Genomic DNA, 20402 nt, shown 5'->3' with positions numbered 1-20402 from the left:
CTGTTTTGTAAACAGAATTACTCTATGGTTTTGCGGACTTTCTGGAAAATATATTTCTGGGTAAATCCATGTTCCTTAGAATGATGGAATATACGAATATTTTAAAATCTATAGTTTAGCTTAAATATTGCCGGATTTCATGGCACTCTTTGGCTACGCAAAATATCCCCACAACCTTATATGTAACTTGGCGAACATTATAGTTTTTTTTAGAAATTATAAAGAAAACACAACCTGAAGAAATTAACAATATATAATTTATTGAATGACTATTTTACAATAATCTGTACCAATATACAGTCAGCTAATTAATATATTGTTTAAAAAAAGTTAAGCTACACCATAAACATCTAAATTAAAACTATTAAAAAGAACGCTAAATTACTGTACAGTAAATGAAAAGAGAAAAAGTGCATCAAATATATATAACCGTAACAAAACGATGATAATAAATTAACGAAAACCATTCTCCAAACGTTTCCCGTAAGGTATGCAGACTTCTGTAATGTATGACACTGGGACGGATGATCATATTTAAATTTTCAGTTTCACAGCGTTAAATATTCTTAGATATAACATATTGATTGACAAGCTAAAGCAGAACATAATAAAGAATAGGTTGAAAATATTCGAATGTGATTACTGTAACTACACATAAAGGTGAGACGGACAATCGTGCGCCTTAAGGCAGCAAGAGAGGTCGAAAATATTGCCTACAGTACAGGGAACTGAGACTTATAGGTTTGTCTTGTGACTCTAAGTGATTCTTTTCGCTATATCTGAAACAGAACGATCATTCTATTGGAGACATGTAAGTTAATGATGGACATACCTTGAGTAAGCTGTAGTATATTCTTTATCGAAGGCGTTGATGTCAATCTGCGACCTACCCAAAGCTTTACATGCTAAGAACAAAACATCCCTGTAAATAGAATTTTTGGTTGTCCTTTGGTCGTTATCCTTTCTCTCTTCCACTAAGCTCTTGATAGGTTCAACCAAGTCGCTTATGCGAATATAGTTCAGGATTTGTTGCATAAACCTTAAATTAGTTTAAGTAATGCCGATAAAACAATATACAAAAAAATGGTTTGAGAAAAAATTCGTGGTGTTTTTTTTTAGTAAAGTACAATTAGTTTTAGTATAAAAATCAATTAATAAAAAACAATTATGTTTCATTATAGATAACATATCATCAATAAAAAATTTTGTGGTTGGAGGTACAAAAATTAGTTTAATTCTATTGATAGTATAAGATGATAGTCTAGGTGGATAGGGAGTACTCCATATTTTGATCGTCACTGGTTAGCCTACTATTAAAGTTGTTCAACTATTTGGAGACTCTTAAGTTTTAGGAAAACATTCCATACAGGCTATACCACGAATATTTAGATAAAAACAATATAATTTAAAGGCAAACAAAAAAAAAGAAAACTGCCTTGGAGGTGGTCGTGTTCTAAGATCGCGTGCTTAAGACCTCTATTTCAGAAACATTTTTTTTAAGCTCAGTACTTACGATTTGGTCACTTTGCTTCTATCTGATGACATAATTTGTGTGCTGTCTCTCAGCCTCCACAGTATGTACATAGGGGGCCCATCAATATGGAATTTTGGTTCATCCCATAAACATTTCACTCTTACCTTAGCAGCTAGGCGTTCTATAAAAAAGTACTAATTTCACAAACAGGATCACTGTGAGTTAGTAATAAACATGTCTTAGTTTCTAGACAAGCTTACTTGATAATTGTCTTCCTTCGGCTGCATTGAATTAACAAGATGTTTATTATTATAGTATAGTATAAAAATGTGTGCATCTTTAAAAGAAGTATAAAGATTGAGATATGTTTTGGATGTATGACTTTTGAGGAAACATTACCAGATTGTTTAGTAAACGTATTTCATATAAAAGGAGAAGACAAGAAGGAATTTAATCTTGGAAATATTGCCCATTGTTTCCTAAGACCCTGTAATATTTTATATTAATAACTTATAAAGTTATTTATGATCTATAATCTCAATTTATATAGAAAAAACTTGTTTCATGCTATATCTTTTGAGACATACCGCTACTTGATCAGAACAAAGGGTAATCGGATGTCAGCTAGTGAATATATCATATGCAAGATGAAGAACTTTTCAATTCAAGAGGGTCTCCTGAATCATACAAGTCTTGACATTTGACCAATACTTACAGGATTATTAGATTAAGATACAATGTCAGCAATAAGAAGCTTTCCTTGTCAAAATTCACACAGAAATCAGTTGCCATCAAAACTTTCATCCGATTCTTTTAAAATACCCCTATTTCAAATATAATAAAAAAGCTTGGACAAAAAATCTGTAAAAATCAAACCATACATCCAATATGTCCACATCGAATTACAGTTTTTGAGTTGAATACATTCTTACATACAGATCTTAGATATTTTTAGACATACCTAAAGCTGCTAATTCCTGTGTAAGTGGATCCGTTCCTTCTTCAACCAGCTTCATACTACTACAATTACTTTGGTTATCCTCTTCCGGCTTAGCAAGAGCGTTCGAATCGTTCTCTAGTTCCTTTTTATCTGTTTCCAGTGAACTGCTGCCGTGCACACGATTCTTCAGATACAAATGTGGAAGATGGCTATTAACATTTATTCTTTCAAACACCCAGACTAGATTCCAGTAGATTATGGGATGTTCATCAATAAACTTGGGATCCGCTATACTGAAATTCAATATGCTTAATAGTGAACTAGTTACCTTTGTTTCCATTATTTACCTCAGGTCTCCTTCTTGTGTAAGAATGTTTTCTAGTTCCTTCCTGAGTACAAGAGGATTTAAATAGGGAACACTGAAAGGGTCACAATTCAATATCTCTTTGCCGGTTACAGTTATTGTCAAGAGCGGCACCGTGGGCTTGTTGCATGACTGACAGAGTGTGTTTAAATTGGAGTCCTCTGCTGACCAATTGGCCATAATATCTTCATCGTATAGTAATCTATATTTAATAAAAACGGCGCATGATTAATAAAGAACGGTTCTGTTATGTTTAAACGCAAACTGTCCGAACACTCCGAACGAACCGAACATATTTTCTTTTATTAATTATATCTTATGTTAGATATGCTTAGTACAATCTTATTTTACGAATTAATTTATTACTACTGTACTGTATTTTAATTAATTACTTGCATTAATAGACAAGCAAGGCCAGGTAAAATAATGTGGATTCCAACTTCCATTGGATAAATCAGATTTACAGCTACATCGGGTTGCTAAACAGGATTTATATCTATTGTTGATTCTACATCATTCAGTTGGAATACGTTAGCTAAATGTTCTACAAATAATTCAGCTTTTTCATCTTTGCGTAGAATCCATTCATTGCGATCAATTTTTAATAGGCAGTACTCTAATAACAGGTCTTTTAAATCTTCGAGTTACTTTCCATAGCGAGTAGTCCTGGTCTGCTTCCGGGCTAAATTCTCTTACATATTTTTCGAAGCAACTGTGTTTATATTCTTTAATATTTTGAGTTGTCTGATTACTAATTCTATTAAATATTGTCTTGACTACAGCATTTCTTGTTTTGTACCATACTCTTCTAGTTTTTCGTCTTTCTTTTACCAATCTCCTAATTTCATATTATCATTTCTCTCTTGATATTTGGGTAGCTTCTTTTGGAATAGACCGAATATGTTCAATTATATTTCGGGTTTGCTGCTCAAGATCGTCTATACTTTTAGTATTACGTTTGAACTGATTTGTTCTCGCATTACAAGTCTAAGCGTGTCCCAGTTAGTACATTTGTTTGTAAGATTAGGCTTCTTTGTTTTTTCAAAACTGTCACGCCTAATGTTAATAATATTAGAGTATAATCAGATGATAGTTCACACAAGCTCTCGATTTGTATTTGATTTGATGCGATGCCTTCCAAAATGTAAAAATCCAGTAAACCTGGTACTTTATTACTGTCGGTGGACCATTAACTGGGTTTACACCCTGAATGATAGTTAAATAGAGTAATTCGTTTCCTTTTTCAGGTGTTGAATCTTGAACCCCAGACTATGTGTTTAACATTAAAGTCCCCTCCAATAATAAATCTTGGGCCTAATTTTAAAAATCAATCTCCGCATTGTTATTGTGTTATTTTGTATCTTGATGAACAATATATAGCTCCTATGTTTATATCAGCGCCGTCCTTTTCAATGCTAGCTAGACATATAATAAACAATAATTTTACTTACTGGTTACAATTATGACACTGTGAGCACGTAGTTAAAGTAATATCCATTTCACTTTCTCCTTTGGTTTCTTCTGGCGTTGAGTATAAATTCTCGGGTAATAGCTCATCGTAATCTTTCAGATTAGCCGAAGAACCTCTATGGCTTCCCAACTCGGCCGAAACCTAAACATAGACGTTCAGGAGGTCTTCAAGATCACCGTGTCGTACATCGCTATATACCTTTCTTTGTCGCTCTAAACCCGCGTCATCGCTGCCGTGGACACTGTCCCCATCCACATCGTTCAGGGCATCTCCCGAAGCCATCCTATCTGCGGCGGTTAAAGCATTTTTAACCGGTGTGGAGGTGGCCGACGTCGATATGGCCTCTTTGATCTCTTCCATCTTCTTCACCATCGTGCTGGCGGCAGATTTAATTGTACTAAGAGAACCTTGTATTATTTCATTTGATTTTTTGCTGGTCAGACCTGGGCTAAACGAAGGCAAAAGAAATAGCATATAAATAAACATCAAGCTGAAGCTCTGAAGGGATATAGCGTGACGCTTGTTAAAGGATCAGTTGATTTAAAGTTTCAACAATTACACATAAATGGTAATCAGATTTAAATTGAAATGAAAATTTTTTGCAATGAATATGTTTTTCAAAGGCCTAAGTCACCCATTCTAATTTTTTTTAATTAAATAAATAGTAGGTGCTACTTAATTATAAAGTATTACTAAAACTGTCTTACTAACACTTAATTAGAATTTTAGTGGAAGTGAACAAACTATGTACACCTCCAGTCTCCAGAAAATGGATCGAAATTTAAATTATTTTGACTCATATTGGTTTTTTCTAGCAGTGAGTGAGTCTGTTAAAGGAATATAGAAAGTAATATACGGCAAAGTATATGAATTAACATATCAAATAATTTAAACAACAGTTCTTACTAAACACAAATAATTTAAGTATCATGCATCACATGTGTCAGGTGAAAATATACAAAATGAAATAACTGCAGCAGCAAATCAATTGGAAAAAACAAGTTCAGTTCAAACAAAAACAGTTCTTAGTTTAGAAATCAGCAAAATAAACACTGAAATCTTTATTTCTCTTCTGAACTTTCTCTAATTAATTGTGACAAGTGAAATAGGCCGGTGCAGATTAATAAAAAACTGAACATATTTTGCTGCCGTATTACGCGTACATATTGATAACAGCACAAAAACAGCTGGACTTACCTTAGATTAGTCAGGGCGGTTTCGAACAGTTGTTGTGGGACCTTAAGATTGGCCTTTTTTAAAGATAGTCTTTGTGTGGTATAACGGCTAAAATAAAATATCTAAACTAGCAAACTAGGCATGCAACTGTGCAATATCGAAGGTTTACTTTAGCTCCCAAGTTAAAATTTAAAATATAATTGTTTAATAAAAGAAAGACACTAAAAAGCGAAAAAATCATATGATGGTATAATGAAATATCTTATGTGAACGACACGATAAGATATGGTATTTAAGTGTTACAATCCGCATTATTTTTACAAATACAATGACGCCTTACTGATGTGTTTATGAAAGCAGCAAAATGTTCCCTATTGTTTTCAATATGTTCAAAGTAGAAATGTAATGTCTAAATAACTTGAGGTTCAAAGTATCACTTGTAAAGCCATAAAACGCACACAAAACAATATAAAAATGTTACTGGTTTATCATTTCTCACCAATAACATTTTCAAGGCTATTATATTAATTAGCTACAAGTAGCCTAACAACCGGGAGTACCTAAAGCTTATCTTGAGACTTGATCCGATATTGGCCAAGCTTGACGTCATTGTTACGGCTGGCGTTGTCTCGGACCTATGTAATTTACTTTGGGAAGGGGGGCTTCCTGAAAATGAAAACCAGTAGGCTGAGTTAACCTTGGGATCAGCGGTAATAAGTTGAAAATTTGTGTCATAAAATGTCATGTTCGCGTCTTCACATGTTACAGGCCAAAGATCAGAAAAGTTTTAATTTAAATGGCTTTTCCATCGATTACAAAAGTTCTAGAGCATTAAACTCTGTACAATATTTACAATTTTAGTGCGTTGTACAAAGTATATCGCCCATTAACACAGCTAAAATCACAGAGAAAACAGAGATTTAACTTTATGGGTAATTTTGGAGAAATATTTCGCGACGTCCAACATCTAGATGTCACTACTTGTTTTAATTCGCTATGCTAAGAGCCGTGAAGCCATTTGACTGGTTAATTTCGTTTTTACGGTGCGTTTATTTTTATTTTGGGTGCCATTTACGGTTTAGTGATTAAATCATTAGTCATTAGTTGGTTAGCATAATATTAGTAGCTAGTATAACATAAGGAAATGCAGCATCATCTTCCTTTCAAGAAGTATACGGCTCTCTTTAAAAAATGGGTTGATAGTATTAAAATTGCCAAATTAAATGTAGGCAGGTTAATTTCAGAAATTACTCAATATATTTCTCTTGGATCAATTATTTTATAGTTGTAACTCCACTAAAAGAATAGCTCCTAAATGCAAACCTTTTAAGGCAGGATTATTATTGAACTGTAGGTCTAATACACGAGGAATTTTAGTTCACAGAGATTCAGTATGGATAGTATTGTAGTACTTATGCACTACAATAGTGTAAAACTACTTTGACGGGATTAATTTCTTTGAAGGAAATTATATTGAGTAAGTATACGAATAAATATATTGACTTAGGGCTACTTAACAAAGATAATTCGCAATTTTTTTTGGATATAGTCGAGCTCATGGATTAATATTTTCATCCAATTCGCTTTTAGCAAATTGCGGGGAGAAAAACAAACACATGTCTTGTCTGATATATTGTAAAAAAAGTAAATGTTAAACTTTTTAAGAGCCCAGTACATAACGATCTTCCAGTACTTAACGATCGGATAAAATATTTTTATTAATATATACATATACTTTTGGATTAAACAAGTAAATAGTATTTTAACAGAGAAAGACTGAAAGTTTGCTTTCAGTATAAGAGATATAGAACATAGAAGATAGAACACTAATAGACTCTATTAAATAGATGGTACCAAACAAATATGAAAAAGGAAAAAGACGGTAGATAATTGTATAGATAAATATACATTTTTATTGAATTTTATTTAATAAATTATTTAAATTTCATCAGTCAATAAAACCTGTCAATGTCAGGGCGGTCACGTGTCGGACCTATGTGCAAAAATGTGCCTAAACAAAATGTTTTCTTTACATGACCCCATCTAAATATTGGACATAATAAAACTTTTCTCCAGAGACCCTTATTAAATTTTCTCTGTATTACTCTATGATCATAATTATGAAGGAACTTTCATTATTTATGAATTCAGGAACTGAATGTTCTCGTAATAAAGAGAGTAAAATACCTTCGAATGTGGCTGATCGTTGGACGGAATTCCTAAACAAAACTGGCTCGTCACTCAGGACTGGATTTGTATCCGAACTAGGGACAGAATGGGTTTCGTTTGACGGATTTTTCGGAGGCTCCTCCGTAGGTTGATTAAAGGCACCCAAGGGGTCGTTTTCCGTTATTACCTCCCGGGGTGAAATTCTAGAGAACGAAAAGGAGAATTTATACGAGCACTTCATCAGCGCGCGGTCTTGTTTACTCACTTTGACGGTGAGTTTTTGTCGTTCTCCATAATATCGACACTGTTCTTCTTTTGAAATTGTAAGGTTCTTGAGCAAGTCTTTTTAGTGGTGTTTTGGAGCTTATCAATTATGTTAGCGTCCCCTGCGCTTTCGGACCTCGAAAGTATCCGAAACTCTGATGGGATATTTTGGACGAACAGACTATGTTCGGTCGTTTTTTCTTCCTCTTCGGTTCCGTTAAGGCCATCAGGTTCTTCGCTTTCTGCAATAATGTCATGTATTTCGCCAAAAATTAAGGGATTGGTAATAAGAGATATTTATATTAGTTACCCTTAAAACTATTCTTGACAATACTGTTTTTAACGACTCGCTTGAATCGATCCAGAAAACTATTTTCCGCAGTTCCTTCGTGGGAGTCCAATGAACTTCTGGATGCACTTCCGGTATCTAGTAAATTGGACCCTGAAATGCATTTTTGGAAATAGTACGAAGGTATTTAATAAATGTAAATATAAATTCTTTATAAAGTTGGAGTTTTATTGACTAGCTACTATATATAGTAAAAGCTCCTTATGCACTCCAAAGTTCAAAATCAGATTTTTTCGGATAAGGGTTTAAAGGGTTTCTTTATATACACGAACCAATTATTATGAAAAAATTCACTTGCCATTTGTAAACCTATACTGAGAAAGTCTTTAGAAGTTAAAGTTTACTTTTCCAGCCCTCTTTTAAATATCTTTTTAAAAGGAACATAGGATTAACATTTCCTTCAACATAGTTTCATAATGCGACGAAAAAAACATGGAAATTGTACTTTTTTGTATAAAGTGCATAGTTTTTGAGATATGAACAATAATGGAGTTTACATTATTTTTGGCAAAAAACATAATGTTGATATAACTCTGAAAGTTTTGAAACTATACCAAAAATTATGCTCCTATCTTAAAAAGCAGCTGATTTTACACGAGTATTGATAGTTTCATTAAGATATCATAGCTTAAACTGGACTTATAACAAAAAGGCTAAAAATGGCCAAAAATCGAAATTTTTCCTGAGTATATATATGGAAAAATCGTCAAAAAAATTTAGGTCACCAAAAGGATTGAACACTTTATATTACATGAATACTGTGCCTAAAAAAACGTGGAAACTGTCATTTCTTGTATAAAGTGCATAGTTTTTGAGATATGAACAATAATGGAGTTTACATTATTTTTGGCAAAAAACATAATGTTGATATAACTCTGAAAGTTTTGAAACTATACCAAAAATTATGCTCCTATCTTAAAAAGCAGCTGATTTTACACGAGTATTGATAGTTTCATTAAGATATCATAGCTTAAACTGGACTTATAACAAGAAGGCTATAAGAAAATGGCCAAAAATCGAAATTTTTCCTAAGTATATATATGGAAAAATCGTCAAAAAAATTTAGGTCTCCAAAAGGATTGAACACTTTATATTACATGAATACTGTGCCTAAAAAAAACGTGGAAACTGTCATTTCTTGTATAAAGTGCATAGTTTTTGAGATATGAACAATAATGGAGTTTACATTATTGTTGGCAAAAAACATAATGTTGATATAACTCTGAAAGTTTTGAAACTATACCAAAAATTATGCTCCTATCTTAAAAAGCAGCTGATTTTACACGAGTATTGATAGTTTCATTAAGATATCATAGCTTAAACTGGACTTATAACAAGAAGGCTAAAAATGGCCAAAAATCGAAATTTTTCCTGAGTATATATATGGAAAAATCGTCAAAAAAATTTAGGTCACCAAAAGGATTGAACACTTTATATTACATGAATACTGTGCCGAAAAAAACGTGGAAACTGCCATTTCTTGTATAAAGTGCATAGTTTTTGAGATATGAACAATAATGGAGTTTATATTATTTTTGGCAAAAAACATAATGTTGATATAATTCTGAAATGTTTGAAACTACACCAAAAATTATGCTCCTATCTTAAAAAGCAGCTAATTTTACACGAGTATTGCTAGTTTCATTAATATATCATGGTTTAAATTAGACTTATAACAAAAAGGCTGAAAATGGTCAAAAATCGAAATTTTTCCTAAGTATATATATGGAAAAATCGTCAAAAAAATTTAGGTCTCCAAAAGGATTGAACACTTTATATTACATGAATACTGTGCCTAAAAAAAACGTGGAAACTGTCATTTCTTGTATAAAGTGCATAGTTTTTGAGATATGAACAATAATGGAGTTTACATTATTTTTGGCAAAAAACATAATGTTGATATAACTCTGAAAGTTTTGAAACTATACTAAAAATTATGCTCCTATCTTAAAAAGCAGCTGATTTTACACGAGTATTGATAGTTTCATTAAGATATCATAGCTTAAACTGGACTTATAACAAAAAGGCTAAAAATGGTCAAAAATCGAAATTTTTCCTGAGTATATATATGGAAAAATCGTCAAAAAAATTTAGGTCTCCAAAAGGATTGAACACTTTATATTACATGAATACTGTGCCGAAAAAAACGTGGAAACTGCCATTTCTTGTATAAAGTGCATAGTTTTTGAGATATGAACAATAATGGAGTTTATATTATTTTTGGCAAAAAACATAATGTTGATATAACTCTGAAAGTTTTGAAACTATACCAAAAATTATGCTCCTATCTTAAAAAGCAGCTGATTTTACACGAGTATTGATAGTTTCATTAATATATCATGGTTTAAATTAGACTTATAACAAAAAGACTAAAAATGGCCAAAAATCGAAATTTTTCCTGAGTATATATATGGAAAAATCGTCAAAAAAATTTAGGTCACTAATAGAATTGAACACTTTATATTACATGAATACTGTGCCGAAAAAAACGTGGAAACTGTCATTTCTTGTATAAAGTGCATAGTTTTTGAGATATGAACAATAATGGAGTTTACATTATTTTTGGCAAAAAACATAATGTTGATATAATTCTGAAAGTTTTGAAACTATACCAAAAATTATGCTCCTATCTTAAAACGCAGCTAATTTTACACGAGTATTGCTAGTTTCATTAATATATCATGGTTTAAATTAGACTTATAATAAAAAGGCTAAAAATGGTCAAAAATCGAAATATTTCCTGAGTATATATATGGAAATATCGTCAAAAAAATGTAGGTCACCAAAAGGATTGAACACTTTATATTACATGAATACTATGCCTAAAAAAAACGTGGAAATTGTCATTTCTTGTATAAAGTGCATAGTTTTTTAGATATGAACAATAATGGAGTTTACATTATTTTTGGCAAAAAACATAATGTTGATATAACTTTGAAAGTTTTGAAACTATACTAAAAATTATGCTCCTATCTTAAAAAGCAGCTGATTTTACACGAGTATTGATAGTTTCATTAAGATATCATAGCTTAAACTGGACTTATAACAAAAAGGCTAAAAATGGCCAAAAATCGAAATTTTTCCTGAGTATATATATGGAAAAATCGTCAAAAAAATTTAGGTCTCCAAAAGGATTGAACACTTTATATTACATGAAACTATGCCTAAAAAAACGTGGAAACTGTCATTTCTTGTATAAAGTGCATAGTTTTTGAGATATGAACAATAATGGAGTTTACATTATTTTTGGCAAAAAACATAATGTTGATATAACTCTGAAAGTTTTGAAACTATACCAAAAATTATGCTCCTATCTTAAAAAGCAGCTAATTTTACACGAGTATTGCTAGTTTCATTAATATATCATGGTTTAAATTAGACATATAACAAAAAGGCTAAAAATGGTCAAAAATCGAAATTTTTCCTGAGTATATATATGGAAAAATCGTCAAAAAAATTTAGGTCACCAAAAGGATTGAACACTTTATATTACATGAATACTATGCCTAAAAAAACGTGGAAACTGTCATTTCTTGTATAAAGTGCATAGTTTTTGAGATATGAACAATAATGGAGTTTACATTATTTTTGGCAAAAAACATAATGTTGATATAACTCTGAAAGTTTTGAAACTATACCAAAAATTATGCTCCTATCTTAAAAAGCAGCTAATTTTACACGAGTATTGCTAGTTTCATTAATATATCATGGTTTAAATTAGACATATAATAAAAAGGCTAAAAATGGTCAAAAATCGAAATTTTTCCTGAGTATATATATGGAAAAATCGTCAAAAAAATTTAGGTCACCAAAAGGATTGAACACTTTATATTACATGAATACTATGCCTAAAAAAACGTGGAAACTGCCATTTCTTGTATAAAGTGCATAGTTTTTGAGATATGAACAATAATGGAGTTTATATTATTTTTGGCAAAAAACATAATGTTGATATAACTCTGAAAGTTTTGAAACTATACCAAAAATTATGCTCCTATCTTAAAAAGCAGCTGATTTTACACGAGTATTGATATTTTAATTAATATATCATAGCTTAAACTGGGCTTATAACAAGAAGGCTAAAAATGGCCAAAAATCAAAATTTTTCCTGAGTATATATATGGAAAAATCGTCAAAAAAAATGTAGGTCACCAAAAGGATTGAACATTTTATATTACATGAACACTGTGACGAAAAAAACGTGGAAACTGTCATTTCTTGTATAAAGTGCATCGTTTTTGAGATATGAATAATAATGGAGTTATTATTCCTTTATTGCTTATTATTGTGTTTGGCAGAAAACATAATTTAACTTTAAAAATGTTAAAGTTGTACCAATTATGATGCTATCTTATTAAACAGCTAATTTTACATGAGCTATGATATTTTCATCAATATATCATGGTTTGAACTGACTTATAACAAAAAAATCAGAAAAACAAGTCACCAAAGAGACTAAAACTCTCATAGTCCGAGAAGTTGTGGTCGAAAGATTGTTATTTTTTATGCAGAGAATAGATTTTGATTTATAAGGAAAAGTTCAGTTTAAACATTTTCATAGAAAAGATATATATAAAGATAATTTCCTTAAAACCTTAAAATGTTTAGAAATGTTAGTTAAGCATTCCATTTTAGATAGTTTTTTTACATTTGCATCGCTTTAATTTAAATTTTATTTTAATATATCAATTGGTTCAGCGAATAAAGAGCTTCTACTCTACACATAAAAAGCAGATTCACGGCACGCCACTTATAAAAACATAACATTCACCTCCTTCTGTCGAAGCGCTCAAATAATATTTCGAAACTTTCCGCTTGGCAGCCAATTTGAACTGGGTTACACCCAACACTACATTTCTCAACTTGTTCCAGAGAAGACTAGAGCCCGAGTGAGCCGGCCATTGAGCCTCTAGGACGCATTTGTTATACAGACTGAGGCAGCATTAAAAATTCGCAGTTAGATTCGGATTCTTTCAATAATTTCATATACGTACCCGTAGGTCAGAGCGTTAGGTTGAATATCGTTCTTCTTCATTAAGATAAGTAGATTGACTGCAAGAAGTGGCCGATTATGCTCACTGCAGAGTTGCATCATTAGACGATAGCACACCTCATCGCAGGGTAGTTTTGAACATATAGTCCTAAATATTTAAGACAACTTTAAGAATTCGACTCTGCTCAAATTGTATAGGAGTTGATATTTTTTAGATAAATATGTGTTAAGTGTACAGAAACTGTATGAGTATTATGTTTGTATGTTATGTTATTTCTATTAATTGCAATTATACCTGACAAGTAACTCATTAGCTTGCTGCAGAATTGCCTTCTCCTTTCCAACATTTAAACTTAACATACTGGGAAGGATCATGAAGTATAAAGTATGGCAAGTGCCACATAAACAACGAGCCCAATTTTCCGGAGACCTTTGGTATTTTCTGCAACAATATCACAAGTTTGATTTTATGAATTTTATTTCAGGATAGAAACTGCTGCCTTAGGCAATAAGCTAGACAAATATAAATTGAAATAATAATCACAACATGGTTATGTCTCTTAAGAGATATATGATATAGAGTATTAAACATTTACCAATCATCTCTGTTTTTAGCAAGTTACTGCCGAGGTAAATTGACTGGCATTTCAACTGTATTTTCATAATTCACCTAATAAAACACAGATGATTGGTCAAGAACGATTTTCTTCGTCGAAAATCGGTGAAACTCGTATAGATCGAGATTCGAGTAGGTTTCTAGTGGGTATTCCTAGGTACAACTCCTTATCTCCCTGGCCCTTTAAAAATTCTTGTAATTTATTTACCGAAGAGTTCCTTAATATATATCGGTTGTGTAGTTTTAATTAAAAATATAGTGTATAAAAATGTATTCTAAAATATATATATTTTCTTTCAAATGAATATATGGCTGAAATTTATACATGTTAATGGTTGATACATTGGAAATTGCGCACACTAATGCGTCCCATTTATTATGCGAGCCGAGACTCGACTCCCAACCGCGACCTATCTCTGCTAGAACACACGTTTTGTCTAAAATGTGGTTGCAAAAGAGGGCATAGTTCACGCATTTGCGTGTATTGCAATATATCCAATCCTGTGAGCTGCTGGATATGACTGGAGTCGCCGGACAAATCTGTAGCTCCCACACATACACTAATTTTCACGGATAGGTTGCGGTTGCGTCCGAGGTTCGGTGACCGAACTGTCAAACTCGCGACACGACCCTGCCTGATCGGTACATGCTGTGTCTCTGGTTACCACTCATTAGCGGATCGGTCGGCGGGCACGTCAGGACGGACCAATCCGGCCGGCCGGTCCGCTAATGAATGGGGGCCTAAAGAATTTAGTGGAATATCATTTTATTTGACTCTTATTTAGTAATCAGCTAAAAAGCTTAAAGGAATCATATTCAGCTAAACCAACGCTTCAATTAAATAAAATTCATAATTAAATTAATGAAAAATCCTTTTAAATTATTCTTCATTCATTATTATAAATTCCTGTCCAGTAATTAGATGAATTTAGACTTACCGTGCCAATTTCTGAGCACTTTTTATCTCATGTTTCGTTCTCCTAGCCATAGGTGATCCTGGCAGAACAGTCTGATAGAAATTAGGCAATTCATTTTTGGTTTTATCACTTCGCAATAATAGTGGATTCAACGAAAAGTGTGAATATTCATACGTGTCATCTATAAAAAAAACATAACAATATTTTTGTATATGTATATAAAAATATCGATACTAACGGTCGTTAACTTTTTGCGGCGGTAAGACAAACACAGTTCTATCGCTTTTATGTACTGATTCCAGTTCTATAAGACGAATACTGTAGTCTTCAGCACTCAGTTTCTCGATGCAGTCATCGAAAAACGTTAACCCCTGGTCGTCTTGGTCGACGACAAAGCTACGCTCTTCAATAAATCTATTACCAAACGAAACATGTAACTGTCTGCCATAAATGTACATAACCAACGAGCAAACTCACCTGATAAACATTTGAGTCTTAGTGACCAAACTAAAGAACTTGGTATGATTTTTATCGCGACTTTTCAGGAATTCATTGAGTTGAAAGAGGGCGCGTGTGTCCGTCGTGCCGACTGTGGGTGCTTTAATAATTGGTAAAAGATACGAACGGTAGCCTTTAAGAATGTTAACCATAAATTTCAAAAAGGCTTCTTGTATTTCCAATTCTTCTGAGTGTTCTTTTTTCTTTTTCTTGAACGCCTCCTCAATGTTATCCGAACTGACATCGAAATTACTGTTGGAAACATTACGTAAATCTTTCTGTAGAGCTTCTAAGGTTGTCTTTAGATGTTTTGCTGCTTTTTTCGGCAATAGTTTCGTGTTTATATTGGCCCTCTGCGATTCGGCAACCTACCAGCCCGTAAAATTAACTTTGAGACAGCCCTTAAATGTTCTTGTACTTACAGTTATAACATTTGTATCCAAATCGATGCAACTAACGTCCCAAGGTGGATCATAGAGGTCAAAAAATCTAGAGTCGACGCCAATTAGAAATGGCAAAGGTGCGTGTAAAACTTCTACTAAACCTGAATAAAAAAGGTCATTACATTTCATTATTAGGCGTTTTTCAGGTCATTAGACATGTTTCCATGTTTAACAAAAGGAGGCGCTAGCAGTTTGATAATACAAATAACACAACCTTTAAATATGAAGCCAGATAAATTAACTCCATTAACTTGAAAAAAACTGCATCATATTAATTGCCTACAAAAATATATATAGTAAAGCTAACTAAAGCGAAACAAGTGGTTGGGAGTAGTTTAAAGACCTCAAGATCTATGAATTTCCTGTCGAAAAAAAAATGTAGTGGAAAGTATATGATTAATTTAAAGTTCAGGAGATCGATATGAATTGAAAGTAATACGGTTATATCAAATATTGACTAGATATTATTATAAAAATGAAATGCAACTGGGTGATTTTGTGACATGAAATCTCATATTGTTCACTCATATCTTGTAAAACCTCTACAAATGATGACGTTGGTTAAGTAACACATTTGATATCTTCACTAAGAAGCCAAAAATTGAGTCTGTTTTTGTATTTCCCTAAAAGATAAATCATTTTTCAATGCTGAATTCGTACACTGCCTCATTGTTGAGGAAAAACAAAAATATATATACTTCAGTCGTGCCATAATGAATTATTCTCGATAAAACTTCAAGTGTGATGGGTCGATCAAGGACTTGAACATTTGCAAACCGCGAAAAGTTGCAAATGCGCACTGAAAGTGTGATATCTTGTGAATTCAGATGGTAGATTGAGTGTAGAAAAACTATTGTGCACAAAAATTTCGAGAACAAAACATCACATAGTCTTCCCACTCTTCCAACTTCCCAGATCTAGCTTTCTGATTTTTTTCTGTTCCACCGACTAAAAACGGTCATTCAAAATGTGATTCCAGTTCTTGCGTTCCAAAGTGTTTTTCAACATTACTTTAGATGATGACAACGTTGTATTAATGCAGAAGATAATGGATTAAGGATATTATATTATATATATACTATTATACTATATTATGTATCAGCATAAAGATTGTCAAAGCGTATTAAGTCGATATGTGAAAAAAATACATTTTAAAAAAGTTCTATTTTTGTGGATGTACCCCGTATATTCTGTTAATTTCGCTAAACGCAAAAAACAAAATAAAAACGTATGGGTACATTCTATATTATGGAATTTTTAAAAGAATTCACAAATCAAACATAAATAGAAGTAATTTACAAAACAAAATTTATTACTTACCTAGTGGACAAAGTGGAATATACGGACACTGCCACTTAAACGGAAATAATAATGAGCTAACAGCCTCAGCAACCGCAGTTAAAACATCGGGTCTGAGCGAATGGATCAGTATTTTTTGCTCCGTCAACGCTAGTTGTAAAACCTGTTATGAACTAGAGATGTTAGCATATTAAGGATTTTCAATTGTGGATAAATACCTGCAAACAATTTTCAGGACCCAAATTGAATAGGAGCTGTTTGAAGCTGGCGGCACTTCGTGGTAATGGTAAATCTTCTGGCTGTATAAATATAACTCTTTCGTCTTGATTATCACCTGAGAGTTGTAGCAGAGTTCTTGGAGATGGAAATGGCACTTCATCAAGTAATTGAGTAATATAACGTTCGACAGGTATCGTGTTGGGTTTGCCTTCAGTAACTTTGTGCTACAATGTTGCTGTTTAGATATTTGTCTGCCATGTCGACAGTATGATACTTACATAAAGATAAATTAACCAAGACTGAAACTCTTCTGAGAACGGCCAGTGACTTAAAATACATATACTTTTATTTACATGCAAAACATCATTACTCTCTTCAGTAAAGCCTAAATTTACATTAATATTAGACTCGTGGATTACATTAGTTTTATTACAACTTGCCTAAAAGTTCTCTCTGTTCATCTGTTATATTTTCTTCAGGGTATTTTTCATAAAAGGTTAATGCTGATCCATAAACTTTGTGTTTAGCATCAGATACAGTTAATACAAAATTACTAAATACGGGTCTCGGTCTGCTTGCTTCAACACGCCATAATTCAAGAGTAGCACCCATTGGAAGGCAAAAGAGTGGAACTGAATTTGGAAAAGGAAACTCCTGAATATCCCCAATTGGATATCTAAAATTATTATTTTAATAAAGTTTAAATATCATAAAATAAGCAAAACTAACCTCGCTAAAACATCGGGCTTGTAAGTTAACAACTTCGCCCTATTCATTGATTTTTTATAGCATAAAAATACATCAGATCCCACTATTCCTTTATTAAGATTTTTGTATATGCAGCAAAATGCATGAGGAGGGGATTCTCCTTTACTTGCTATAACCACACATATATCAGTTACAACTAGTGCATTGCAAGGCATTGTAGGTGACCCTAGTAACGACATAATGTTTTAAGTTTTGCTACAAATAAAAAAGACCCAAAAAATCAAACCTCTTCTATAAGTTATAAAAGTCTGAGAAGTTGAATTATTCACATTTGCAGGTGAACCTCCTAGGCTAGTTTCTACAAGTTCTGCATCTGTCATCAAATATTCTTTACCTTCATACATAATACCTGCAATATTGTCATCAGAAAAAGAACAGTTTTTAAGATTCAGTAGAAACTAAGTACCAATATCAACTAAAGGGGGTTTATCTCTTCCTCGTCGGATGCATAAAAAACAGTCAGGTGTTCTTAGACTACCATGATTTAAATTAGCAATGAGACCTGAAGGTGTTTTCCTAATAACCTCCCAATCATCTGGGGCAGTTTCTCCAGAATTTGGAAATATTACGCTTACATCTGTAATAGGTGATTGACTGTAACATGCCTAAAAAAATAAAGCATAGTTATATCAGAATTATTACTACGGAACGTTATACTTTTAAATTTCCACCTTCAGACAAAGTGGTATCGTCTAGTAACTCAGGATCTTCTGGTAAACCAGCTACCACAAAATAGTCAGCCAGTCTTCGTTCATCCATGTTATCTATATAGACTTCACAATTATAGTTAAAACGATGCGTTAAGGCACATAGTACTCTTTTGTAGAATTCAGTTTACTGAAAATCAAGTTTTAAAACTAATTTTTTTTATTTTGCATGAGTCATCTGGCTTAAGGCATTGACCATTCGAGTGAAACGTATTTTTTTCTTACTATATAAACATCAACTTTCTAAAAATATAGAACTTTTAGTTATAAATATTGTTAATAATAATCCTTTTGTCGATTTTTAATATCGTAAAGTATCTTATAAATATTTTTATTTTTTTTAACTACTCTGACATATAACCTAAGGGTTATCTTGAATGATTTTGACATTATGGATACGCCTAGTATAGGATTCTGTAAAATTGTATAACGTCTTCAACGTTCGTTACTACTAGATGGTAGAGTTGTAGTTCTTTTGAATTACTATAATCATTTATTTAAAATAACAGTTTATTCAAATAGTGCTAATTTAATCGTGCTTAAAAAATAATTATTAATATATTAGATTAGAAATAATACCAGAATTTTATAACTGCTAACAGAACAGGGTTCGTAATACAACATTATTTAATAACATTCGAAATACTTTTTTGTAATTGTAATAATATATTACAATTTGTTCACCATAATAAATTGCTAATATTATTTCCGTTGTTTCTGATGGCATCTAAATCCATCTCTGTTCTCTTATACGGGTCGTATTTATTTAACATTTATATATTCATAGTCTTGACTGCGCTTACTAACTTCTCCAATCCGTATCTATTACCATGTAAATGATATCATTTTAGATTCATGTTATTCCTATCCGCGTATTTCTCGGCCCTCTAAGTTTTTATACAGGGGCGCTACCATATATAGTAATCACATATTATATTATAAGTAAACCGTTTTTATACCTTTTTTCTACTTTTACATAGTTAATTGTACTTAAGTTTGTTTTTTTAATTTTAATTTTATTCTTTATTTGACTATAATTTCATTATAGTATATATGAAAAATTAAAATAGGTGTTTAATTTGAAGACATTTTAACTCAGAATATAACGACAATTAAATGGAGGGAATTAACGTATGTTTATATAAGAAGCAATAATAAATAATGTTGTTTATAATTAAATAAATATTATCAATATTCTAAATGTTGTCCACGCTAATTATATATATAGTGAGAAAAGTACGACATGTCAGGATGGCCGAGCGGTCTAAGGCGCCAGACTCAAGGTTTCCTTGCCTACTCTGTAGGTTGATGAGCGTTCTGGTCCTCTCTGAGGGCGTGGGTTCGAATCCCACTCCTGACAAGAACTTTTTTCAATATTATATGGTAAATATTTTTAGTTATAAAGATCATATGATTGTATATAATTTAATATTTTGGCTACGATATACTTAATATGTAAAATAAGTGAATAAAAACAATATAAATGGTAAATCACAAGATTCTTTAACTTAACTCTATATGAAAAGTAACGATAATATGAGACACGCAATACAGAAACTAAAGGTTATAAATAATAGCTTTATATCAGATATAAACGAGCCAGTGATACTAGATAATAAGGCTGTAATTCTTGAAGATCGCGGCATGCGCACAATAATTTAAATTCTCGACGTTGTCAGTTTTGTAAATTATACGTGTATTTGAAGAATGTATATTATTAATAGAGTAATTTATC

The 20402-nt window shown here is 32.0% G+C and overlaps 1 protein-coding gene and 1 non-coding gene across 4 annotated transcripts; one reads left to right on the top strand and one right to left on the bottom strand.

The window, feature by feature from the left end:
• Nucleotides 1-237: 237 nt before the first annotated feature.
• On the bottom strand, nucleotides 238-19052 carry Crag (DENN domain-containing protein Crag). 3 transcript variants are annotated; one of them, XM_076404309.1, is made up of 28 exons: nucleotides 18618-19052; nucleotides 18367-18565; nucleotides 18187-18309; nucleotides 17922-18126; nucleotides 17633-17868; nucleotides 17471-17577; nucleotides 17192-17416; nucleotides 16995-17136; nucleotides 15654-15775; nucleotides 15211-15599; nucleotides 14972-15147; nucleotides 14755-14914; nucleotides 13496-13642; nucleotides 13202-13348; nucleotides 12979-13139; nucleotides 8169-8300; nucleotides 7860-8100; nucleotides 7613-7797; nucleotides 5986-6091; nucleotides 5447-5533; nucleotides 4448-4697; nucleotides 4230-4390; nucleotides 2762-2980; nucleotides 2436-2707; nucleotides 1735-1755; nucleotides 1514-1655; nucleotides 833-1039; nucleotides 238-779 (listed from the first exon to the last, which is right to left on the bottom strand). In XM_076404309.1, exons 1-28 carry the CDS (start codon nucleotides 18717-18719, stop codon nucleotides 683-685), a joined length of 4761 nt encoding a protein of 1586 aa, XP_076260424.1. In that variant the 5' UTR covers nucleotides 18720-19052; the 3' UTR covers nucleotides 238-682. The 3 variants fall into 3 exon arrangements, with proteins under 3 accessions (XP_076260424.1, XP_076260425.1, XP_076260426.1); XM_076404310.1 differs by lacking the exon at nucleotides 1735-1755; XM_076404311.1 differs by lacking the exon at nucleotides 5447-5533 and having other exon boundaries at nucleotides 241-779.
• An 860-nt stretch (nucleotides 19053-19912) lies between these two features.
• TRNAL-CAA (transfer RNA leucine (anticodon CAA)) lies at nucleotides 19913-20027 on the top strand. The gene is made up of 2 exons: nucleotides 19913-19950; nucleotides 19983-20027. It is a non-coding gene; the product is annotated as a tRNA-Leu (tRNA).
• Nucleotides 20028-20402: the final 375 nt, after the last annotated feature.

This window comes from Rhynchophorus ferrugineus, unplaced genomic scaffold, assembly GCF_030347505.1.
Source record: "Rhynchophorus ferrugineus isolate W39M unplaced genomic scaffold, kcgeb_rfMv2 rfM4, whole genome shotgun sequence".
NCBI lineage: Eukaryota > Metazoa > Arthropoda > Insecta > Coleoptera > Curculionidae > Rhynchophorus > Rhynchophorus ferrugineus.
The sequence above is the reverse complement of the archived record's forward strand: the minus strand, read 5'-3'. Positions and strand labels throughout refer to the sequence as shown.

What these genes read in the sequence shown, in the direction of transcription:
- Crag (XM_076404309.1), bottom strand. Translation starts at nt 18,719, where the DNA reads ATGGATGAACGAAGACTGGCTGACTATTTTGTGGTAGCTGGTTTACCA. An exon ending in TATTCCACTTTGTCCACTAG is followed by an intron (nt 15,776 to 16,994) that starts GTAAGTAATAAA and finishes TTTTTTATTCAG; the next exon opens with GTTTAGTAGAAGTTTTACAC. An exon ending in GTTTAGAGCGACAAAGAAAG is followed by an intron (nt 4,391 to 4,447) that starts GTATATAGCGAT and finishes GTCTATGTTTAG; the next exon opens with GTTTCGGCCGAGTTGGGAAG.